Raw genomic sequence first — 24,303 nt, 5'->3', positions numbered from 1 at the left:
TTTTTAACCAAGGACTTTCATCAAAAGTTAATATTTTGTGTATTTTTGTTACTTTTAACCCTAATTGTGCATATAGTTCAAGATTTTTATAATGAACTACATAATTTTGTTTTTTCATTAAAGTTGGAACTATTTTTTTTACATTACTTTTTCCTATTTCAAATTCTGTTTTAATATTTTTACTATAATTGGAAAGCCATTGATCTGGTATTTTAATTTTTTCAGTAGCCAAAGGATAATCATTATGTACAGTATGTAATTCTTTTGGATATTCAAGATCACATTCAATTATAAATTTAGTTTTACCTTTTGCAATTAATTTCTTGAATTGTTTTTCGGATATGAATTTAAAGTTTCCAGAGGGCAAAGGTTAACACATAGCCTAACCGTAAATGTTATTGGCGTCGAGGTACATAATGTATTTAGATTCTAATTCAGGATCATAATCTTTCATATATTTATTGTTTGCTTTACTGTATCTGTTTGAAATATAACTTATTTCTCCTCTCAGTCCCTTTTCAATAAAAAGATACATATCAATATCAGTTATTAAATCTAACTTAATTCCAGTCATTTTTAATATTGCATCCCAAGCTAAACCAGGGCTACTAAAATAATGACAAGGATCTAATTTGTAGTACTCTAAACTAGTTTATTATATTCCAAACATAGTTTTCTAAAATTTTCGAATACATCAGCTAAAAGTAATACGTCAGTTTTTAAATATAGATCATGATATTCTCCCATTGTTTTAATTTTAAATTTATTCCAAACATTTTAGCATGTTCATATTCGTTGTCAGATATGTGTGTTTCATTTAAAATTGAATAAAACTCTTTTTTTTTTTTGGAGGTAATTTTGTTTCTTTGATTTTTTTTAAATGAATCCATGTAATCATATGGATAAACACCTTTTGTTTTTAATAATTCAACACTTTCACATCTAAATTCAGTTGATGTGTATTTAAATTCTGGAATATTTTTTTACTAGGTTATCCAATGATTGAGACATAAATTGGAATGAATCAATAAAGACCAAGTCGGAAATCATAAATGCCATATATCTTTCCATATTGTTAGGAATAACATTAATTTCTTTTTTAAATTTTCCTATTTGTTGCATAATAAAATGACCGTCATAACCTCTTAAATTATGAAAAATAACAGGAATTTTGTGTGTAAGTCTAAAATTAATATTGCATTCTGAGTGAGCACTTCCTCTAAATTGTCCTGTTATATGACAGTGATCACGTACAGGATTTTCATTTTCCTTATATTCTTTTTCACAGATATGACAAAACTTTTGTTTTTTAAATTCAATTTCGTCTTTTTTAGACATTCTCAAATCTTTGTTAAAATGTTCTTTAAATATTTCCTTACAATATTCCTCTTCCTCAAGCATTTTTTCAATAAACTTATAAACTGCATTAGGTCCTCTGTAAATCTTAGTTGGTTTAGTATATTTATCATCATAACAACAAACAACTATATAGCCGTAACCACAATCTATTTTTTTTTTTTTTTTGATACGGTTCAGTAAATTAAGATTCAGGTGATGGTAAAGCAGTTAAAACTTTCTTAGTTATTGATTCAAAATCAGCATAAATTACAAAAGGTACTGCTAAACCTTTATGATAATTTTTAAATTGTACTTTACTTCCCTCTTTTGGCATTTTTACGCCTTGGGTACCATTAATAGCTAAACAATTTGGTATGTGTTAATTTAATATTCTTTCTTGTGAAAAAATGTGTAAACATAATTTACAAAAATGTTTTTAATTTTTACATTTTGTTTTGTTAAACATTAATCTATTAAAGTCTTTTAGCCAAACATAATGGTTTATGTTATGTAAGCTTTCAGGTCCCAGGGACAATCGTCCATCTTTATTAATTAGCAACATGTCACAGTGTTCTTCGTATTGATATTTTGATATGTACAATGGATTAATACTATTTCCTTCATAACCAAATATATTAAATGATATTTCATTTTGAGTTTCAATTTTAGGTATTTGATTTAATGTAACGGGAAACTTTATTCCATTATAATTAAGTTTTTCTATATGTTTTTTATAATTTGAAACTCTTTCAGAATGTTTTGTTACAGGGAATTTGTAGGCTAAATGACACCATCTAAAACATTCATTATCATCATTCTTTATATTTATTAATCCTTTCTTTGGATTTTGTAATTGTTTTGGTAATTCTAAATAACTTGAAGCAGCCAATGGACTATACTTATATCTATTTATATAATGAGCATCAACTGACTCTATTCTCCAACCACTTCCTTCAGAAATCCAATTACCAATTCTATTTATTATTTCATCAAAAGCTTGACGTAAAGTTTTTTTTTTATTTCATTTGTATTAATAATTTCTATTGAAAATAAGCTGATTTATATATTGTATCAGTTTTATCCATTTTTACAAAAGTTATTTTTAGTACAATATTTATTTTTATACCTTTTAAAGATTTAAGTTCAGATTTAAGTATTACATAAGAGTCGTTTATAGTTAAATATAATTGATTCTTTGGATCTTGTCTATATTCAACTTTAATTTCAAATTTCTTATAATATTGCTTTGTAGATCTCTCAATTTCAATCTATATATTATATTTAGAAAAAAATCACGAAGGAAAAAAGGATTAAAAAAATAATAAAATAAATAAAGTTTAAGAAGAAATAAAATATTTAAATTTATATCTTTTTCCGCTGGTTTTTGATATTCCACTTTTAACTTGGTTTATTCCTTTGCAGCACATTGTTATTAACCCAGAATTAATATCGAGGTCTTTGGATGCTGCATAAGTGCTTTTATATGTTTTTTCTTCATTAGTATCAAAATCGGTTGCTCCTCCGGCGAAACCTTCGGTGAGTTCCACTGCAATAACTTTTTTAGGATTGTTTCGAATATTATTTGGTCTGGGACAATCACATAATCTTACATTACTTTCCTCTTCTAACATTAAACGACCACAGTCCCATTCAAATAAATTCCTTTCTAATAGATAAGGATCTATAACATTTTGTAATTTATCAATGATATGATATTTATATTCATCGCTAACTATTTGATCAAGTTTTGATTTAATAACATTTCTTCTTTTAAGAACTTTCTTATATGAATATTTGTCTGGATTCATTATTTCTCCTAAAGTGCTAGATAATTTTGGCATAATCATTCTATCTACCTTTCTATTAACCATCTATATATATAATATACTTATAGAAAAAAATCTCTAAACACGCACGTAAAATTTAATACAGCTCTTCGTCTTTTTTACTTTTATATCCGTTCAATTTAAATTCCTTCATATGCATTTCAAGAGGCATTGAATAATTCTTTTCTTTCTGCATTTCTAACAGTATTATAAAAATATCTTGAATAACTTTATTTGAATCTTCTTTATTTACTTCTCCGATTCGTGCTTTTGTTATTAGTTGTTTTACTGTGTGATGATATGCTTTTAAAATAAATTTCTTGTCGTCAAGTTTTAGTCTATTGGTAAATATGATAATTACTGATGGAACAGCGCCTGCAACTGCTACAAATATAGGAATAGCTGGAACAAGTGCTAATGCAGCTGAGCAACCAAAGATACCTGCTGTAATATATAACCCAGTACTTACTCTCTCACAAAATTTATAACTTTTTCTGTAAGCAGCAGCTAGTTTAGTTAAGTGAATAATTAATTGATCTATTGTTTCTATTCCATTATTAGAAATTAAATTTGTATTACTCATTTATATAATATATTTTTGAAATTAAATTTCTTCCAATTCACTAAATGGTACCCAACAATTAAATTTTTCACTATAACCTTTCCATTTTACTAAAGCTTGTTTTTTCTTATAGTCTCGTCTAATAACTTTTTCTATTCTAAAAACCTCTTGTATAGTAGGTAAAAGTTCTTGTTCATCAAATGAACCTTGAATTATTTCATCATTTAAATCTTTAATAGTGTATGTTCTGGGATTTGAATTATTAATTTTATAAATTATAAACATTTCCTCTGTCAAAATCCTTTTTCAAAATGTCTTTTAAGTTTGTTTAAGCGAACTCGATCACCAATTTTAAACTTCGGTTTACTCTTTGGTATTTTTAAATTACCGTATAAATTAAAGTAAACAGTACCTTTATTTAAGCTTTTACTGGCTTCGGATGGTGTCATTTTTATAATAGAGTGTTTTGTTTTGTTATATTTATCAATCATATCCTGCAAATTATCTAAATAAGTATAAGTATTATTTGCTGTAAAATATTTCCACATTATTCTTTTTAAACTTCTATTAAATCTTTATATTACTACAGCCTTTCCTTCATTAAATGTATGATGCATGTTAATCTTATTTTTATTCAAAAATGATTCAAACTTTTTATTATAAAATTCTTTTCCTTCATCTACCCATAAATTTGTTGGTGCTTCAGTAACAGATTCTCCAGTTTTATTCTTCAATGGAATAATCCAAGCATATTTACTGAATATATCAATAACGGTTAACAAGTACTTTACTCCTTTATTATATTTTGAAAAAGTTTGCATATCAACTAAATCAGCAGACCAGGTATTATCAATGTCATGGACAATCACTCTTCGTTTCCTAAATTTTCTTTTAATTGGTTTGTGTAATTCTTCTGCTAATTCATCGCTCCATGTGATTTCGGGGGTATACTCTACCCCTTTTTCCTGTTTTTTGACTTTCGTTTTTGTCTTAGTGAGCTTCCAGCTCCCGGGGACTTATTTCCCAACCCAAGTTTGTATTTCGTTTTAATTGCAGGTTTTACAACTAAATGTTTTGCAATCTTTTCTCCAAATGTTTTTGATTTAGTGTTATTTAAGTTTGAAAGCATTTGTTTGTCGCATTTGGCTTGATCAATATCGTTGCCGTAGCAAAGGTCATGAGTCATACATACTGCGTCCAGTTCGTTAACAGGAGGTCCATTATCTAAAGCGTTTCCGGGCCCACAATAGTTATATCCTGGCAAAAGCAAACCCTTTTTAGGTAATAAAGGTAACATTGCTTTGTGAATATCTAAATTACCCCCTGTACTTTTAACAAACTTTGATTTCATTTTTCCACAAGATGAACAGGTAGCCATTATCATTTTTCTCCCGTTTTCTGTTGTAACATAATGAGGATTTATATTATCAGTAAATCTTCTTTCTTTCAAACAATATATTTGTTTTTGATTCATTTATATTATATGTATTTAAAATTATTAAAAGAGCATTTATACTAAAAAAAAAATGGGTTCCGGGAGAACTCGAACCTATACCCTCCTAAAATTGTGATTAACACAGAATAATGATAATACTTAAGCACTCTAATACCTTAACGCGGTTTATGTTGTATAACATTAAAGAACTATGTTGGTAAATGTTGTATAAACAACTGAAACCATTCGGCCGTATGATTATGGCAATATTTATTAAAAAAGTGCAAAAGCCGTGTTGCGTACACTAATTTTAACCCCGACGCCAGGTAGAATTTATTACGTGCACACCCAACGCCGGGGTGAACCATTAGTCTTTCCTAAGAGACCTCATCTATAGGCTCACCATACAGCTGGTTTTTCCTAAATCATCAAACCTGCCCGGTTTTGCAGCCAGAATCACCTTTAACCCCATTGTTCGTTGCCTCTCGAAACCTTCGAAACTAGAGACAAGAACGAAGTAAGGCAATTCAGTGCTATCACGACATTGACGGAATAATTCTTTATGTGCACAACCAGTCAATGTCATAACAGCAAGCTGTAACCGTTAACAGACAAGACGACCCAGTACACAAACTATACTGCAAGCTTCCTTTAAACAGATAAGGAAACGTCGGATCAACTTCCGGAACAAAGCGTAACACAACTCGACTCAATGATATAAAAGTTGAAACCGTTTTTATATAGTGTGTATTCTTTATTATAATAATGTTATGGTTTTAAAATTATCATAATTTTATTTTTCGTATGTTATAATTTATTCAATTACTTTTTGCTTTTAAATAATAACAACTCCTAACGTAATTTTATTCTTCCAATATTAATTAAAACAATTTGTATGAATTTCAGTTATCAAAGGGAGATATTACTTGTTTTTTTTTAATTTCAATTATTAAAGGGAGATAGACTTGTAAATAACCTGACCTTGTTAAATTTGTTATATTTAGCATTTGGTTTTCACGGTCTGTGTTATTTTTAGTTTGAAATTTTCTTGTTTCATGGATAATTATTAATGTATTTATTGGTACTGTGTACATTTTGTGTCATTTCTAATGTCTTTAACAGTTGTTTTATCTATGCAGAAGGATTACAAAACAAGGAAGTACTGTTAAAACAGAAAGGTGGTTTAAACAGAAAGTAAACGCGACCTAAATTTAACCACACGATATTTTACTTCCTGTATGCTATATTAGGCCAAACTTATTCTACATTTTGTCTCTTAGTGTAGTGTTTAAAGTTTTTAAGTGGAAACTATTTTTTGAATAAAAATATATGTTTTCTTCATTTGGTTAAACCTAAGGTTTTCATTTGGTTTAACCAAAGATTTTGAGAGTACAGGTGTACCGAGTTAGTATTATAAGTTTAGGGTAAGGTTAAGGTGCACTTATAAAATAGGGACATGGGGTCAAGTGAGGTCAGATTGGCCCAGAACCCTTATTTTACATTACTACTCCAAATGGGTCCGTAACGGACCAAGGGCAATTGATAATTTTGGAACTTCATCAAATCGCTCAAAAGGGTGTTTTTGATGTTGTCTGAGAGTGTCAGTATATGCCTTGGATGTAAGATATAACCATATTTGAGAACTGCAGACCTAGACATTTCAGAAATATTTTCAAAATTAATTTTATGTAATAAATGTTGATTCTATGGAAGCGTGAAAGGGCCATCAGACGCTAATATGTTTTATTACGTTAAGGCTGCGGAAAGGATATGGGCAATATCCCCATGATGTGTTTGCAAAATAAACTGCATTAGCATATCTGTATTAAACCACATACGCATGTTTAACAGTTTCAAATGCTATAAATATGTCAAAATATAACTTATTCAACTAATAATGTCGAAATTCTTCTCCTTTCTGTTCTGAGGTGAAGGTTACGATTGACTGGTTTACAACATGGTCATTCAATTTCATTAGCAGCCTCTTAGTAATGAATAGCATCTCTCTGTCAGCATTAATCACGGCGCTTGTTAAAATAAATGATGGAAATGTACCGGTCAACATCAAAATGCTTCCGGTGATTTGAAAGAAAGGAAGATAAACGAATTGTCAACTTATTTTTGGGGTAATTATTATAACCCTAAAGTACGTCACTTGTATAGTTCTTTGAAAACATGTCCCCAAAGACAAAATTTGCAGCTTTCGAAGTTGAAACTTCACAAATTCATGTGCTGGTGTAATCAAAAATAAACCCCAGATGTGCGTTTGAAGGTGCCAATTTGACTGTGATTTTTTTTCTAAACCAGAGCTCCAGATAATTTTTTTGGCCAATGAATATTTAGTCAACATATTTTTTATGAATGAGTAAAATGGTAAAATCTGAAATTGACTAGAAGTAATTTTACTACTGAAAATTTATATATGTGAAGAAACCAGAAATCAGTTTTATAATATATTTATTGGGTGTAACACCCATGCATTTGTTTGCAGTTTAGTTTCAATTCATCATTTAAGTTTTTGCTTCTTTTTTTCCATTGGCTTGCTTTGGCTTCACACTCGCTACCGAATAAAATAGAATATTCAATATACCTTTAGCTATGTTGTGGGGATCAGTTTTGTTGGTTTAAAGAATGCGTAGAGTGTTTGTTCACTTATACATTCTTAGAAAGAAACATTTTTGTTTATTCCACATCGGATGTTGATCGATATTTTAAATCGACACCGCTTTAAAATACACTACCGTACCATCAATATTAATTCCCAACTGTTTGATATACGCAGACATTGAGTGTAAAAAATAGTTTAACCTAGGTTTATAGAGTACCATTCAATTCAATGCGTGTGTACGTTCAATGTGGGAGAATTGATGCCGACTGTGCTTTGTTACATAAAGCATCCGGACGATTCAGATTTTGTTTACGCCAATAAAAAGTCTGGAGCTCTGTAAACAATTTTACTTACCGATATATTGATTAAAAGATGTGTAGATATATAAATTTACAGGCGATATACTGATAAATTTATATATGATCTGTTAATTACTGCGTGTGCTCTACTGGGTGAAGTTCTGTAAAACAGCTTTCCTTGACTTGAGTAATTATATCTACGCCCCTGTTCACAGTGTATAGACTCTCTGTACGCCCAACCGGAAGTCGCCAAAAACTAGGCGTTCAGAAATCAAAACACAAATTTTTGCTGTCGCGGATGGCTTGGATTTTCATTGTTTATTTCGTTAATATCGCATAAAGTAAGTGTATTTTTAATCTACATATTGTTTAAGAGCTACTGTGTACGTAGATACCAAACACGCCTATTGAAACTCTTAATATACTTCATTTCAAGTCAAATCACGTGTGGGTATTTGTTCGATTTTGTAATGAAACTATCAATTCTTTGAAATACATGTATCTTGAGCTTTTCCAAAGATTTGAAACCTTTGCTACTTCGTAGATAAATATCTTACGCATCGATAAATACTAGCATGGCTCTATGGTAACGAATGCGTTTTTAGGAGAATGTGTTTTTCGGAGACATATATGCCGATTACACTGTCCCACTAGTCGATACATTACTGGCCCACTAATCGCAATTTCTAAAATCCGGACTGAACGCTTAGTCGAAAAACTGTACGCCTATTCAAAACTTCTTTTCATTCATATATTACCATAATTTGACTTTGTTTTATGACAACCGACAGTTAAAAAGTAATAGTTATAATTTCTTTCGTTTTCGTAACAGTCACGGACCAGTTTGTATGTTATTACTGCAGTTTCGAATCCACTTTTCGTAAAGGTTAGTGTTTATTAGTAAGTAATTATCAAATTAATTTAGTCTAGCACGGCTCAGCCGCGGTAAATGCGTACTAATAAACTCTAACCTGCATAGTGTTTGAAATTATTTTTAGTAATAATGACTAGATTCTTGACACAAAAATCACTAACGCATCATTCATATAATCGTTACATGGTACAACTCAGTGTCTGATCCATTTCCGGCATCTCAGAGACTTGTTCGGACTTTATGACGGTGACTTTATCATCATTCACAGAAGAAACAGCTGCCGTCGGCGCGGTTATTGGTAATTTCTGTTTATTTTAATATCCGGCTCCAAATCACCGCTGATATCAGTCAAAATCAAGCAGATCGAAGCTAATATCCAATTCTTTTTCGTTTGCATTAATAATTATTGCAGTAATCGCTACAGAGTAAGCGGAAAATGACCTGGCTCCTAACGTTTACATCAGTTGTTCTACACGTACATAACTAACCGCCGTCTTGGAAGATAGATGAGCGGACTCGTTTTGGACACTTTGATTGTACAGAGTTTTCATGTAGACAGCGCGTTTGTCTGTTGGCGGAGCTTAAATTCAAAAAATAATTTCAAGTACAACACCTTTGCCTTGGGTATTTGGGTATAATGGGCAGTCCCTGCATAAAAAGGCTTTGTTTGCACAATGTTTATGTGAAGTTACAGTAAGGTATAAGCAAAAGTAAAAAAAAAAAGATGTGACAGAATAAAGGTTGCCGAAAAACTTAACTTTAACCGAAGCCGGGGCTAGTAGAATAGCACCGCTATTCCCCGAATAATCGAGCTAAAAATACAAAGAAAAAGCAACAACAAAAAAACAACAAAGTGTCCTGTCAAGCTGAGCGGAATAAATATATATTTTTCTCGTATGTTAACGGAAACTCGTATACAGATTATATTTCTTGTCCAAGACAAGGACATCGTTGGTGAAACAGACCAATAAATACTGGATCACTGTCGCAAGTAAATACAATACAAAACTTATATTTATAAATTCAGTAAGTACAATGTATAGAGCCTACAAGCCCAAACACTTCGTCATTTCTTTACTGAATAGGCGTACAGTGTTTTGGCGAATAGTGGAACAGTTTTATATAAAGTTTTGCGACTAGGCGGTCAGTGCATAATTCAGATGCATGTTGAATTAAACAATATTTAAACTATTCAGGATTGTAAATTCATATTTGTAGGTATAAACTCATTTGCATGGATTTATAATTTAACATTCAGAAGCGGTTCCGACACGTATTTCACTCGCAGTTCCTAAATAATGGGCATGTTTAGCCTGAATGCATCGTCTTTTGCTTTGACCTGCTGGGTTTTTGGTGCAAATACGTTTTAATTCATGTGTTAATGTCTATTTAACGGCAGTTTGTTGCAGAGACATTTATCATACATTGAAAAAATATATACAACAAGAATATTTATTTCAAATAGCCACAGAAAAACATAAAAATACTCACTACCGACAGCATCCAAAAATTTGAAAAAAGAAAGCGAACGCCTAGTTATTGGCGACTTCCGTTTGGGCGTACAGAGAGTTTATACACTGTGCTGTTACCACTGGTATTACTATTAGGAGGCTTAGCATCATGAAAAATGGAATACATACATTGAAAAAGTAAAACGAGATACAGTACCTACCGTAGAACTAGTAAAACCAGCATGAATATTTCATATTTTCAACAACTGATGACAACACCTTCGTTGACAGCAAATGGTGTAAACATATTAAAGGGAAGTCACCACTGTTAGTCAATTTGATTGTAATTACATTTGCGCACTTGTATTAAATATCTTTCAAATGCGCGAAATTATGAGAGATACTGTATACTGAAGTATATTTTACATTTGTGTTTATCATACTGTACATAGTGCTCAATAAAATCAAGCGTAACTATAGTAACATTTCAACACTTACTGATGGAAGGCGAATTCAATTCTTGGCGATGTAGAATTTCAGTGTCGCCGCTTTGATATGCAGTGGAACTGCCGTCTTTTTATGACGTAGACAACATTGACGTCTACTAGATCCTGTCTACACTACTTTCCGGGTATACTGTTTACAAAAAATTCTTTACGGAAATGATCAAAAAGTTAAATTTCAAATCAAAAATAAAATTTGAGAGAAATATCATCTTTCAAACTAGAACCGTAAGACGATGAATCCATATTCTTTTTAAAACGCTTACATCTGAAACTACCTTGTATCAGTATTATGAAATTTTACCCTGTTTTATAATGAATTTTACGAGATGTGTAAGTATGTAACAGTGACCTTGACCTTGGCTAACTTCATTTAATGCAAGGGAATAATCTATGACAGCTACCTCTTTAACTGTTCTCTTGTTAAATTTTTAAAATGGACTGCTCTATCTTTGAATTTGGAAAAAAACATGTATAGCTCATAGGGATTTTTATGAAAGATTTACTAAATGAATGGCGGACAGAGTAGATCATGATTAGGATGCACGGATTCGCAGGCTGATTTTGATCTGCACTGATCGTTAAGGTAGATACAGTTGCGATTTGCAAGTTAGGGGTTAGGATGGCTTTGAACTACAACTAGTATATGCTTCAAAGTGGAATAATACTGACAGAAATTGCAAGTAGTTACGATTGCAGCATGCAGTTTCATTTACTATTAGATTTTGTTATTTTTATATAAATATCAGAATGTGTGAAAGAAGTGGCAAATATAAGTTGTTTATTATGACCAGTGCCCAATATCATATAATTAGCAAGGAGCTTTATTGTCTTTTTCAGACATGCAAAACAAATGTATATATAAACTTTAAATAATATGATATTAATAATAATTTCTTAAAACCATTTGAGTAAATATCATTTAACAAGAACAAAAATTAAACTGTTTAATAGACAAAATTAATGTATTTATGACAGAAAAAAACAATAAAAAACAATAGATTTAATTTAAAACAAAAATATGAAAAAGTGCATCGAGCAACCAATATTAAAGATACTGACTTTAAATTTAAAAAATAAATAAATAAATAAAAATATATATATATTTCCTTTTCTTACTTATTTATTTCTTGGCCTTTAACCGCTGATTACAAATTTCTCTGGCTTTTGCTCTTTTCCAAAAATTTCCTGGACAATTCTTAGATTCCTTGACTGTTCCTTGACCTTATTTTTTTTTCCATATTTCCTTTATTTTTTCCTCCCTTTGTTTGTTATATATAATTATGCAAAAATGGATTTTCTCGAATTTTGTCTGAATGCTCTATTTTGACCGGACGCAGGTTACATTATATAAATAACTAACTCCAAGTCCCATTACTTTGCAGAAATTGATACAAAACAAAATGTCACACACATCTGCTGTTCATTCATTGTGATCACCTTCATGACATGGCTTAATTTATTTTAGAAATGTAGAAGTATGTATATTGCAGACGAACAATTAACCAACCAACGTTGTGACTCCTATAAGCGTTCTCTCAAACTTCCATTCTTTATGTTTTTATGTACAAACACGATCAATAACTTTTCGATGGCAAGCTCCTGTGCCACTGGTATCTCAGTACCAATTATAATTACACCACTTTCATGAATTGTGCACCACCAGTGATGATCTACATAAATATAAAAGTATCAACATCATGACCTGAGCAAAAGTCAGTTATGTCATAAAACTCTTTACTATCATGAGAATAGATAATCCTGTGACTAACTTTAAGTGAAACATCAAATGCCTTATTTTTTCAATGCTGAACAATGTGATAAAATTCTGCAGAATCAAAGAAAAACAAATATTCAAAGGGAAAGCCGTCCCTTGCCATTGTTACATGAATCACAAGATTATAACAATCTAAATAGAAGCACACTGCATGTTAATGAAATCTGAAAAAAGTAAATCAGATGTGACTTTTTTACCTTGAGTACATGTCTAATATGTCTGAAGATTAAATGAAGATTCATTATAAACAGTAAGAGATATAAACTTTGACAAATAAGGCTACCAGAAAAAGAAATGGTTCTTTTCATATAAAATTCAGCTACTTCAGAACAATTCTGTTACAGTTTCTAGTTTTTCACTCCGGCGTGGACTTACTTTCCACAAGATATCCATACATTTTCTTCAAGAAAACGAAAAGAAAAAGGGGCAGTGGAATTCTAGTCAACTGAAATGAGGTACCCCCGTACTGCCGCATTTCAGAAAGCGGCCCGCAGAATAAACACCGTACATTCGTTTACAAGTAAACAATGAAAACATGCGAATATTAGCATGACAAGTGTCCTATTTTATGTAAATTTATTCCACGAGTGAAATAATGCCCATTTGGCCCCTGATTTACGCGCAAATGCGCGAAAATTGGAAAAATAAGGATCCATTTATTAGTGAATTCTTTCAACTACACCACGGAATCACATTTTGACCCAATTTTTGCAATATAACCTATAAGGGGAACTATCTTATTTAATTATCGGCAATTTTAGGATTCATTGCTCAGAAAACCTTCATTAAAGACAACCAGCGCAGTTCCATTTACAAATCACAGGTTAAAGTTGAGAAATTTGCGTTTTTCTAAGGCCACCCCATGAAATAGTTTTGGCCCAACATGTCAGTTTTCACATTTTCCGGTGTTTTACATTAGTTCAGCCGATGTTTTGATGTTCAGAAGGTAAAATAAGCACTATTTCATCTAAAATGCCACTGATTTAACAAAGTCATCGTGATTTGATGTCTAAATCATACAAATATTGGATTTGTTTAGCACCAGCATTAGCTAAATTATCACCACATGTGCGAAAAATAAAAAAAAAAATAAAAAATAAAAAAAATAAGTATCTGTTTTGTGCCCAAATGTCGTTAAACGTGATTAAAAATAGAATTATGAAACCCCGCTATGTCTACTGGCTCTTTGAGAAAAATACCTGATTTGTCACTTATAAGGGGAACTTTTTTATTTAATAACCTGCATTTATTTCTCTGAAAACCTTCATTAAAGACAACCTGCGCAGTTCCATTTACAAATCATCAGTTAAAGTCGAGAAATTTCCGTTTTTCTATGGCCAACCCATGTCCGAGTTTTGGCCAAAAAAATGTCATCTCATGTGCAAGTTTTCGCATTTTCAGTGTTTTACATTAGTTCAGCCAATACTTCGATGCTCAGAAGGTAACTTAAGCTCTATTTCATCTAAACTGCCACGGATTTAACAAATTCATCTTGATTTCATGTCTAAATCATACAAATAAGGGATTTGTTCTGCACAAGATTTAGCAAATCTATCAACCAATGTGCGAAACTTTGGTCGAAAATAAAATAATCCAAAAATAAGTCTCTGTTTTTTTTTCCCCAAAATATCGTTAAACGTGATTAGAAATATAATTATGAAATACCGCTATGACTACTGGCACTTTTAGAAAAAAATGACCGATTTGTCATTTATAGGCTATTTTACCAATGAAAGGAATTGTTCTTTGTTTCATAAAAAATCAGCTACTTCAGAATAATTTTGTTACAGTTTCTATATATCCACTCCGGTGCAGACCTAATTTCGTCAAGATATCAATACATTTGCTTCAAGAAAACGAAAAGAAAAAGGGGCAGTGAATAGTATGCAGTGAAATACAAGTCAGCTAAAATCAGGTTACCCGATATTGCCGCATTTCAGAAAGCGGTCCGCAGAATAAACCAACTACTTTCGTTTTCAAGTGAACAACTCGAAAGCATGCGAACATTAGCATGAAAATTGTCCTATTTTATGTAAAATTCATTTCACGAGTAAAATAATGCCCATTTGGCCCCCGATTTACGCGCAAATGCGTTAAAAATGGAAAAAATAGAATATTTTTATTTGGGACTGCTCCACGAAAGCACATTTTTGACCGAATTACTGCAATAAAACCATAAGCATTAGAATGAATAGTCACATTAATTTGTCAATATAATATACCAAAGTCAAATTTTAATATCTCAGTCACAATCTATAAATTTTGAATATATATTTCTTTTGGTTTTGTCAAAAAGTGTATTTTCATGTAGAAAAAAAAGAGTAAATTGTATATTCACATGTGCAAATCTCAAACAGATTTCTTATGTGCGACACGACCCCGCTTTTAAATAGCAACAAAAGTAAGATTCATTTATCGCAATTTTCAATGGGAGTATATCATAGCAACAAAGTCATAACAGAAAAAAAGAAAAAAGAGAACTTGGAAGGGAATTGGCAAATGACATTTTACAATATTTAGAATTGGCTTGAGGAATATTCTTTTGAATAAAACTGATCGACCATTAGATGGCCAGATGGATGGATAGAAATATGGAAAGACAGATAATTTGTTTCAAAGTCTAACCATTATGAAATCTTATGTGGCTATAAAACCACTGAATAAATTTCAGGATAAAAACACGGAATACTTTCTCATTGTTTATACTTTATTTCCATACGTATTACATGGTGATCTTAAGTCTATTTTTGCCCGATTCATGTATAAAATAAATATATATACATATATATATAAATGGTAGAAATTTAATAAGATTTTTTTTTAAGAAATTAATATATTGTACAATATAATACTACCCATTGCGTTAAAATAAAATTTTAAGTGTGTATCTATGTGTATGCAGTGCTAAGGTCGTTTAGAAATGAGAAAAATATAACACGCTACAAAATAAAGTTTAGTGTTTATATAAATGATAATATAGAATATCTCCGTCTTATTATGCAATTCATATGCCTAGCCGTGGTGAATATATCTATGTTAAACGCAAATAATATTTCTTGTAAGACTTGACATATGAGATTAGTTATCACTCAGTTATACAGCACTACTGTCGTGTTAGACATCCGCTGCTGAACAATATGTATATTTAAGCTATGTTTAAAAGGTAACTGAGACTATAATATTGGCCGGATATCATAACGACAACCATTGACCGAAACAGCTTTAACAATTAAAGCGCCTTAGAAAGAGTTACGTAGGGTCCATGTATTGCAACAGATGCTTCTTAGTATTCCAATGCAAGTGCTCGTGCAGAAAACAAGGTACAAATCCTTCATGGGATTCGAAAGATTCGGTCATTTTCGTTAAGTAAATTGAAAATTTCTATCGTAATACCAGCCCGTCGAGACGGGGCGGATTTATGTTTAAAACATGGCTGTAACTTGTTCTTAATGATAAATAACTGTTACACAGGATATAATTGATTTTAAATTCATCAATTTGAATTTGTATAAAACCCTTCTATTTCAGGCAAATCTTTATCAAGCTTTATCAGCAATTGTCTTGCTTTTGCGACAGCATCCAAGCTAGAATTCGCCAAAATTACATTTTCCAACCCAGCTGTCCAAGTGTTGTGGTAGTTAGAAATTTTTCGCTGTTTGTTGTCTATATAAACATGTGGAATGGCGAGGAGAGTTGATAGAATATGCCCATGAAGGCGATCTGTAATCACTATTCGTCCTCGCTGCAGAAACATCATGCCGTTTGTTGTCATAAGAAACGTATCCTCCATTGGCGAAAGGCCTCTCGGTGTTTTCCAATTTAACCAATCAGAAACGTGCATACGTAAGTTTATCGGGGCTTCAGGTGTTTCATATACTGGTGATTCCGCATCCTCGCGTTTGATCCAAAGTATATCATAAATTGGTTGCATGAATCGAGGTGTAAATCCAATCTGGTAAGCCATATCTGGCGACAATAAAGAACGCACTTTAGGGAAAAAATTTTTTCCAAGTATGTACGAGTTTTCATCTCTCCATATGAACGTTAAATTAGCGTGCATTGCATACAGTTTCTTGCAAAAATTGAGATGGGAGTGTTGATTAAAATATAAAATACTTTGAGGAAACATGATAATATTGAATCGCAGGAAACGTGGAATCACATCTGAACGCATGTAATCAGCACGTTGAAAACCTATAACATTCCCACCACCATGTAAAAGAATTATAAGTTCATTATCCGTATATTTCCTGCTCAATACTTGCGCTTTATCTAAATGTTTTTTCGTGCAACGGGATTCACATGCAAAAACGACATTTATATTTAGTTTCCGTAAGAGGATAACTTCTCCAACAACTATAGCTGAATCGCCTTTATTTTCAGACGGAGAATAATTGAAAAGCATTGCATATTTATATCTGCCCAACAAGGACTTGAATATGTTGTTATGTATTCTTTGAGCTTCTTCGATAACATCCGGCCTTGTTGTAAGTAAAGGGGAGAGCTTATTTGCTTCCTCCGGATTTTGAACAAGATCTGTTGAAAAGAAATCTCCGATGCTAAAGTCGAGTCGTTTTGAAAGAGATAACTTACGGCTATATGTAATTGAATTCATATTATAAGCTAAAGAAGAGCCATTTTTTCCATAGTTTGCCAGGAACACCATGACTATATTAGCAGCAGATATGCATATGATGAAAAGCTTGTTCCTCACTGTATCTGAAAATAAAAACAAAAATATTTCAGTGTGTGCAGTGATGTGTAATATACACACACCTGACAAAGTAAACTTTTCACACAGCGAGAAGTCCACGGACATTTGCAATCCCGCTCGAAAGTAGTTGAGAAATATAGCCACGTATACCAATTATTCCTTGGTCTAAAACAAAAACAATATGTATGTATCTCTTCTGGGGACCGCGACTGGATCCAGAAATGACGTCATCAATATGGCGACCGATTACGAAAATAATACTGCTGAATAATTTCTGAAAACATCAGTGAAATTGATTATAATATAGAGTATCATGTCATTAAACAAGCAAATGGGACATTTCACAAATATCTATATTTACACTTTTTTAGGAAACAATATACAAAATGTATTCAATTTATTTTAACTGTTTAATATGTACCCCACCCACTTAATTTACAATGCATTTTTACACGTCGCTTCTACCTCTTGATATTAACTTTTTTTCGACTATTCTTATTGTTTTGAATTTGAAATAAGTTAATTTTTGAAAGTTACAAGAAAAATAACATGCAATAAGAGAATATATGTTACCAACATCTGCTTTTAATAATTATCTAGAGGGAAAGGAATTTGAAATGCAGTACAAATCAATGTCAGCACAAATAGCTTTCCATGCTCTTATTATCAGATTATGTGCAAATTACATGCATTTTTGCAAGTTAATTTTGATTAGATTTAAGCATGATCAAGACGATTATGCCAGTAGAAGTTTAACGGATTTTTTTTTAATTAATGCAATTGTTAAATTCATGATAGTCATAGCAGCTCAATATTTGTGGGCTTTAAGAACTATCATCGTCGTCCACCTCTTTCGTTAGACACGATCAAATAGGAAAATCTAGCATCCAGCTGACAAAGGACTGAACACTAAATATGCAATATTGGGTCAAAACCGCATATGTTAAAACATTTCATCCTTTTACCAAATACATTCGGGAAAATTTCCATTGAATTTGATAAATAACTACTTTTTATTTGTTTCACTTAGTGATAAATGTGTTTTAAATTGCTATTTGTGGGTGAGTGAGTTGGGCTTTACGGCGAATCGACACAAAATGGTCCTATATCGCCGAGTTAAATTGCTATTAAATGTAAAACGTAAAAAAAAACATTAAAAAAACACACACTGAATTACGATACTGACATTTAGTAGAATATTCTCGCAGTTGATAATAGCGGTATTTCTGCAAAAGGACATACTGATAACGTTCATTGAATTCTTGAAAGTCGCTCTTGCAAAGGTATGACGATAACATAAAGGTAAAGGAAAAGGTATTAAACGTCGCATATAACCGACAGACAACATGACCTACAGCTATTGTGAGACAAACCACGCATCTAGTAACAGAAACCTACCTGGTCCGATATATTTCAAAACATTGTATGGGGAACATCCCCCACCCCATGTAAATAGAATAAAAGCTTGGGTAAATCAGCTGCAGTGTACTTAAATCAATTTTAAATATGGCGATACATGTATGTCAATCCCAAGCGATACAGTATTGTAGTCTACATTTAATAACTGTACCTCGCTGGCATAAAAAATGTCAACTATTCTAGCAAAAACTGATTGTCCGTATTTAAAATCATCATCAAGAATGCGTGAATTAAATAAAAATGCGTTTAATTTAAGCAGTTTCTTTGTCATTCATTAGATTATTAGGTAAATAGGTATAAAAAGTAAAGAAATAATATATAACAAGTAACAGCACACCTTGTAATTGTTGGATTTTATTCTTTTTGTTTCCATTCTTTGTCGCAATATCGTTTCACGCGGTGTAGATATCAGTTGGACATGAAGTTATACGATAAAATGAATAAGTATTGGTTCATGTAAAAGAGGTTAAATTATCTATGAAACGAGCTTAATGTGATTGTATGTGCAATTAAGGAATCCATTATAATATTGTTGATCATCTATGCGAACTTTGTAAATACAAACTTCAGGGATGTGATTAGTGGCCGAATCCTGTTCATTAGAAGGACTCAAGTTGTAGGTTTAAGTACTATAAATTTCTTTATGTAAAAGGTAAATAGGTATAAAAAGTAAAGAAATCATATGAAACAAGTAACAGCACACCTTGTAATTGTTGGATTTTATTCTTTTTGTTTCCATTCTTTGTCGCAATATCGTTTCACGCGGTGTAAATATCAGTTGGACATGAAGTTATACGATAAAATGAATAAGTATTGGTACATGCAAAAGAGGTTAAATTATCTATGAAACGAGCTTAATGTGATTGTATATACAATTAAGGAATCCATCATAATCTTGTTGATCATCTATGCGGACTTTGCAAATACAAGCTTCAGGGATGTGATTAGTGGCCAAATCCTGTTCACTAGAAGGACTCAAGTTGTAGGTTTAAGTACTATAAATTTCTTTATGTAAAACGTAAATATACTGTAGGCGTTAAGCGACGATGACATCATAGACCACCTAGTATGCTGGACTAAAACAAACATAGAGAAATCTTCTAATGATTCCTTTCCTAGATGTCTTCAACTCAGGTTTACGGGGAAGTATGTATTAATTGGATTTATCAATTTTAATAGGAGATTCTGCACTGTAAAAAAGTTTACGTTTTAAAGCTGTTATATAATTATAAACAACATTCTTAAGATTGCACCATGTAACAGATCTTTTTCTTTTGATTTTGCGTTCTGACCACATTGTCGGGGCGTTAAGCCGATCTGACACACTAATACAGATAACAAGGGTATATAGATATATATATATATATAATTATGTTACTTGACCATGGAAGCGATAGAGTATAAGACTATTTCTATTTTTAATCGAGCGTACTGCGCCATTTAACAGAAATGTGCTTACTTAATATCGTTATTTAGTCAGTTTCGTCATTTTCTGATACTTACAATTATTTTAAGCATAATAAGTTCCATCTTATTTTTGATAAAAGTGATTTATCTGCTAGAATAAACATAACCTTCACTAAATATATCAGGTTTACAATCATAACATAGTTTTCAAAGCTGTAATTATTCAGCAGTAATACATTTTCTGCCTTTCTTCTTTTCTCTTCTGCCGCCATATTTATGACGTCATAACTTTTTCCAGTCGCGTGTCTGGAAAGAGATACATAGGAAATTACGATACCTCACTCCAATCTATAATGTGGTATAGGTTTCTACATTTCTCAATATTTTTTTTCACGGCAGACCATATTCCCACAAATCGACGTGTACTAGAGGACTAAACAAATAATAAAGAGCGCAGTAATTTGATTATTCATGTCACTCTTTCAATTTCCATGCGATTACGCACTCTCTTTACTCAGCCTGTAAATAACTTTCGTAAAACCGGAAATGCCGAGGTTGCATACGAGGGGCAAATTATATTCCGATTGTCGGGTCCACTATATTAAGAAACCTCTTGTCACTTTGACTTCGTAAAGTGTTGGAGTCAATGTGCAAGAAAACCATCAGCACCAATTCTGATAGAATAAATCACTTTATATCAATATGTTTAAGTACATTTCAGATTGTTTTTCTGTGTATCTAAGCATCATAATAAACTCTCATATACATTTAATACTTTGAAAACAAACACAATAAAACGAGATACGTACTTCTATATTTTGTCTCTAAATCCATATTGGCTGCGCATATTTCAGTTTCATTTCTTTTGGACAAAGTATATACCGCCAGACCTGTTACACAAATGAAAAGTCCGATGAAATTCGATGTAGAAGCAGTCCTAGATCCTGCCATGTACAGAAAGCCTATGACTGAAAACCTTTTAAAGATGTTTCCAAATGCATGGCCCACAACGGAGCAATGTTTCAACACTACTATGGTCGATATATATGAGTAACTTACATGGAACAGAGAGGAGCCGATGAGTAGACTATATATATAAAGACTTCCTGAAGGAACAATTTTAACATATACTAGATAATTCGCCACCAAAATTGCTGTAATTGTTGAGGAAACAAGTACGCTTAAACTAAGTCTTAAGCTGTAAATACAGAATTGAGATTTCGATAAATGATTCTTTTTCATATAAACATTTCTAAAAGACAAACATATATTCGATATGAACGCCAAAATAACACCATTGGATACGTTAAAATGACGAGTTTTATCATCTGCAGCGAATACAATGGCACCATAAACAACAGCTGGAATACTCATCCATTGTAAGTATGATAATCTAACACCAAGAAGAAATCTTTGTAATAGAGCACTGGTTAAAGGTTCCATGAGTTTGATGGCAAATGTAGACGCTGCGTACGTGAAAGACATGCTCCAGTTTGTTGCCAATGTTGCACATGCGTGCGCGGCAAAAATGACATACTTGTTCGTCGTCACTTCTGTATCACTTTTATCAGAAACTTTTGTAAATGCCAAGCAAAATATTATTTGCATTCCTGTAAGAACAGTCACACTAAATCCAGCCGTGAAATGCGCAGTCTCCTTTAAGAACAGCTTGGCACAAAAATGACAAGCAAATGATGTTAACGTCCAAACAAGGAAAACAACCAACGATCTCAAAAATGACGTCTCCATCTGTATAATAAAAAAAGAAAATGCGTATGCGTCCTTTCAGTACGTAGTACTATCACTTGTTGTACGAACCTGGAGTGTATGGGAACATTTTACTTTACAGCTTTACATTTCATGTGTAAAGAGCTCATAAATCGATAGATTTAATATATATACAATCATGTACTCGCATTGCGACAAGATCTACTTACTTACCTCTTATGGAAAATAAAGATTCAACTGTCAATTACCTGTCGACAACTATTACGATAATATTCGATATTTACATGAACATAAAGTGAAGTACGTTTCACAATACCTCACTAACAAACAGTGGAATTAGAAGATTCTTAACCCAACTTTATGTATATTTGACGTTTTCATATAATTTATGAATTTTCTGTGAATTTAAAACTGTGGTAAGGACTGAAAACCTCTAGATAAGACTAGTTCTAAAATATGATTTTCTCTGACCTTTTGACCTAATTCCTTACAATAACTATTCTATAGATAAAAAGAGAATAAAACAGAATATTAGAACAAATCATTTGGCAAATTCATATGCAACAATACTTTTTACTTCTGAACATGCATCAGAAAAGTATAAATATAAATGTTATAAAAGGCATCTTTAATACAGACACAAATAAATTTAAAACTCTTAACCAGTTACAAATAGAATACATCATTCCATCATGGACATGAACGTTTTAAAAAGCAGAGCCCTTACAATATCCGAGGAAATAAATACGAACGAAATTCTAGAAAATAAGCAGTCATACATTTCAATTTAAACAAAAACTTAAAACGAATTTATAAACAGAAAAGGCGAAAAATTCAAAGGGTAAAACAAAAATCTCCGTTAAAATAGAAAAAAACATTTCCAGGATAAATAAATCTTTAAACTTGCATAAATATTTATTTAGTATAATGTGTTTGTTACAGTTGGCTGTAATTAAAAAACAATCTACAAACCGCTCGACAGAAATACTTCAACAAACAAGTTCCTTTTAATTGCTGTTAAAATGAGTCATGTCTCTGTGACTTTTGAAAAATACAAATAGAGAGTACAAAACATACGTTTTGATTCAGCCAAAAAGACAAGCATTTTAGTACAAATTGTTTCAATGACTAGTTGAAATTTGAATAGATGTAACTCTACATATATTTCTGTCATTTGTTTTTATTAAATTCAATAAATAAAGCAATATCATAATTCTCCTGTTATCCAAATAATATATATACAGTTGAACAATGACAAAAAAAAACAACAATACCAAACATACTTATCTATAAACAATAGCTGTCCAACAGAGTAAAAGTCGAAAAGTAAAAGGATTTCAAAACATGCCTCTTGATAGTTTCGACAAAAGAAACTTCATATCAATGTTCATTTTTAATTAATTGAACGTTTTAATTTTGTAATAAAACCCTTTTCATTTTCGTTTTACTTTTTAAATTGTCTTTTTTCTATTCTCCTCCTTATTATTTTCATCTACTTTTTCAATTAAATCCACATGAAAAGATTCATCTTAATTGCAATTGGAATTGAATATTATATCCACTTCGGCCACCATTTGTGACAGGACGGACGTACCAAGGACAATAACTATATATTTAGCGTGATTATGTCACCTATTCGGGAATTTTATTCATTTCCGGTCACTATACTAGCCTTGCCAATAATTCAGTAATAACAAATTAAATGTATTAATCAAATACCAAGTATTATAAAATTATATGTAATATAGGACATAACCCCACCCCCTCAATATTGTTCCATTGTAATTTTAATTAAAACTGTAGTTGACCATTATAGTTATAACCACGTGCTCGTCAAAGTAACCTAAAAATAAACTTTAATGTAATCAATACGTGCGGTTAGGTGTTATGTCTTTCTGGTGTTAAGGAGGTAGGTCACCTTAATATTTGTTTGTGCGCATGCCCAACCGGAAGCTAACGTGACGATTTACAACGACGTTTACGACAAACTAAATGTGTTTATATATCCATTCTTCTGAAAACAAATCATGAACCTGTCTCCGATCTGATGCTTTATGGTTTAGTAATGCAGAAGTAATGAATAAATTGCCGCAGAAACGCTTCAAAACAATGTTGCCTTAAACTGACGTCATTGACGTCATGACGTTACCTGTCAGTTACCGCGCAAAATTAATAACTTTTATTTTGAATGTACGTAATTCTGTGCATTTTCTTTATTTGAACTATTTTCAAAAAGCCATTATTTGCTGAAATATTTTATGGGTCTTTTATTCTGAATAGTAATCAATAGTTTGCTTCTTTTATGTAGTTATATTGAAATGTTTTGTGGAATGTAAAAAAAATGATGATGGTAACCATTGTT

At 31.6% G+C, this 24,303-nt stretch overlaps 1 protein-coding gene across 1 annotated transcript; it reads right to left on the bottom strand.

Annotated features, from left to right (window-relative positions):
* Positions 1–15,187: 15,187 nt before the first annotated feature.
* LOC123530198 (uncharacterized) lies at positions 15,188–22,110 on the bottom strand. The gene is made up of 2 exons (XM_045310946.2): positions 21,023–22,110; positions 15,188–17,392 (listed from the first exon to the last, which is right to left on the bottom strand). Exons 1-2 carry the CDS (start codon positions 21,960–21,962, stop codon positions 16,167–16,169), a joined length of 2,166 nt encoding a protein of 721 aa, XP_045166881.2. The 5' UTR covers positions 21,963–22,110; the 3' UTR covers positions 15,188–16,166.
* Positions 22,111–24,303: the final 2,193 nt, after the last annotated feature.

Source organism: Mercenaria mercenaria, chromosome 13 (genome assembly GCF_021730395.1).
Source record: "Mercenaria mercenaria strain notata chromosome 13, MADL_Memer_1, whole genome shotgun sequence".
Classification (NCBI taxonomy): Eukaryota; Metazoa; Mollusca; class Bivalvia; order Venerida; family Veneridae; genus Mercenaria; species Mercenaria mercenaria.
This window is presented reverse-complemented; position numbering and strand designations above follow the sequence as displayed.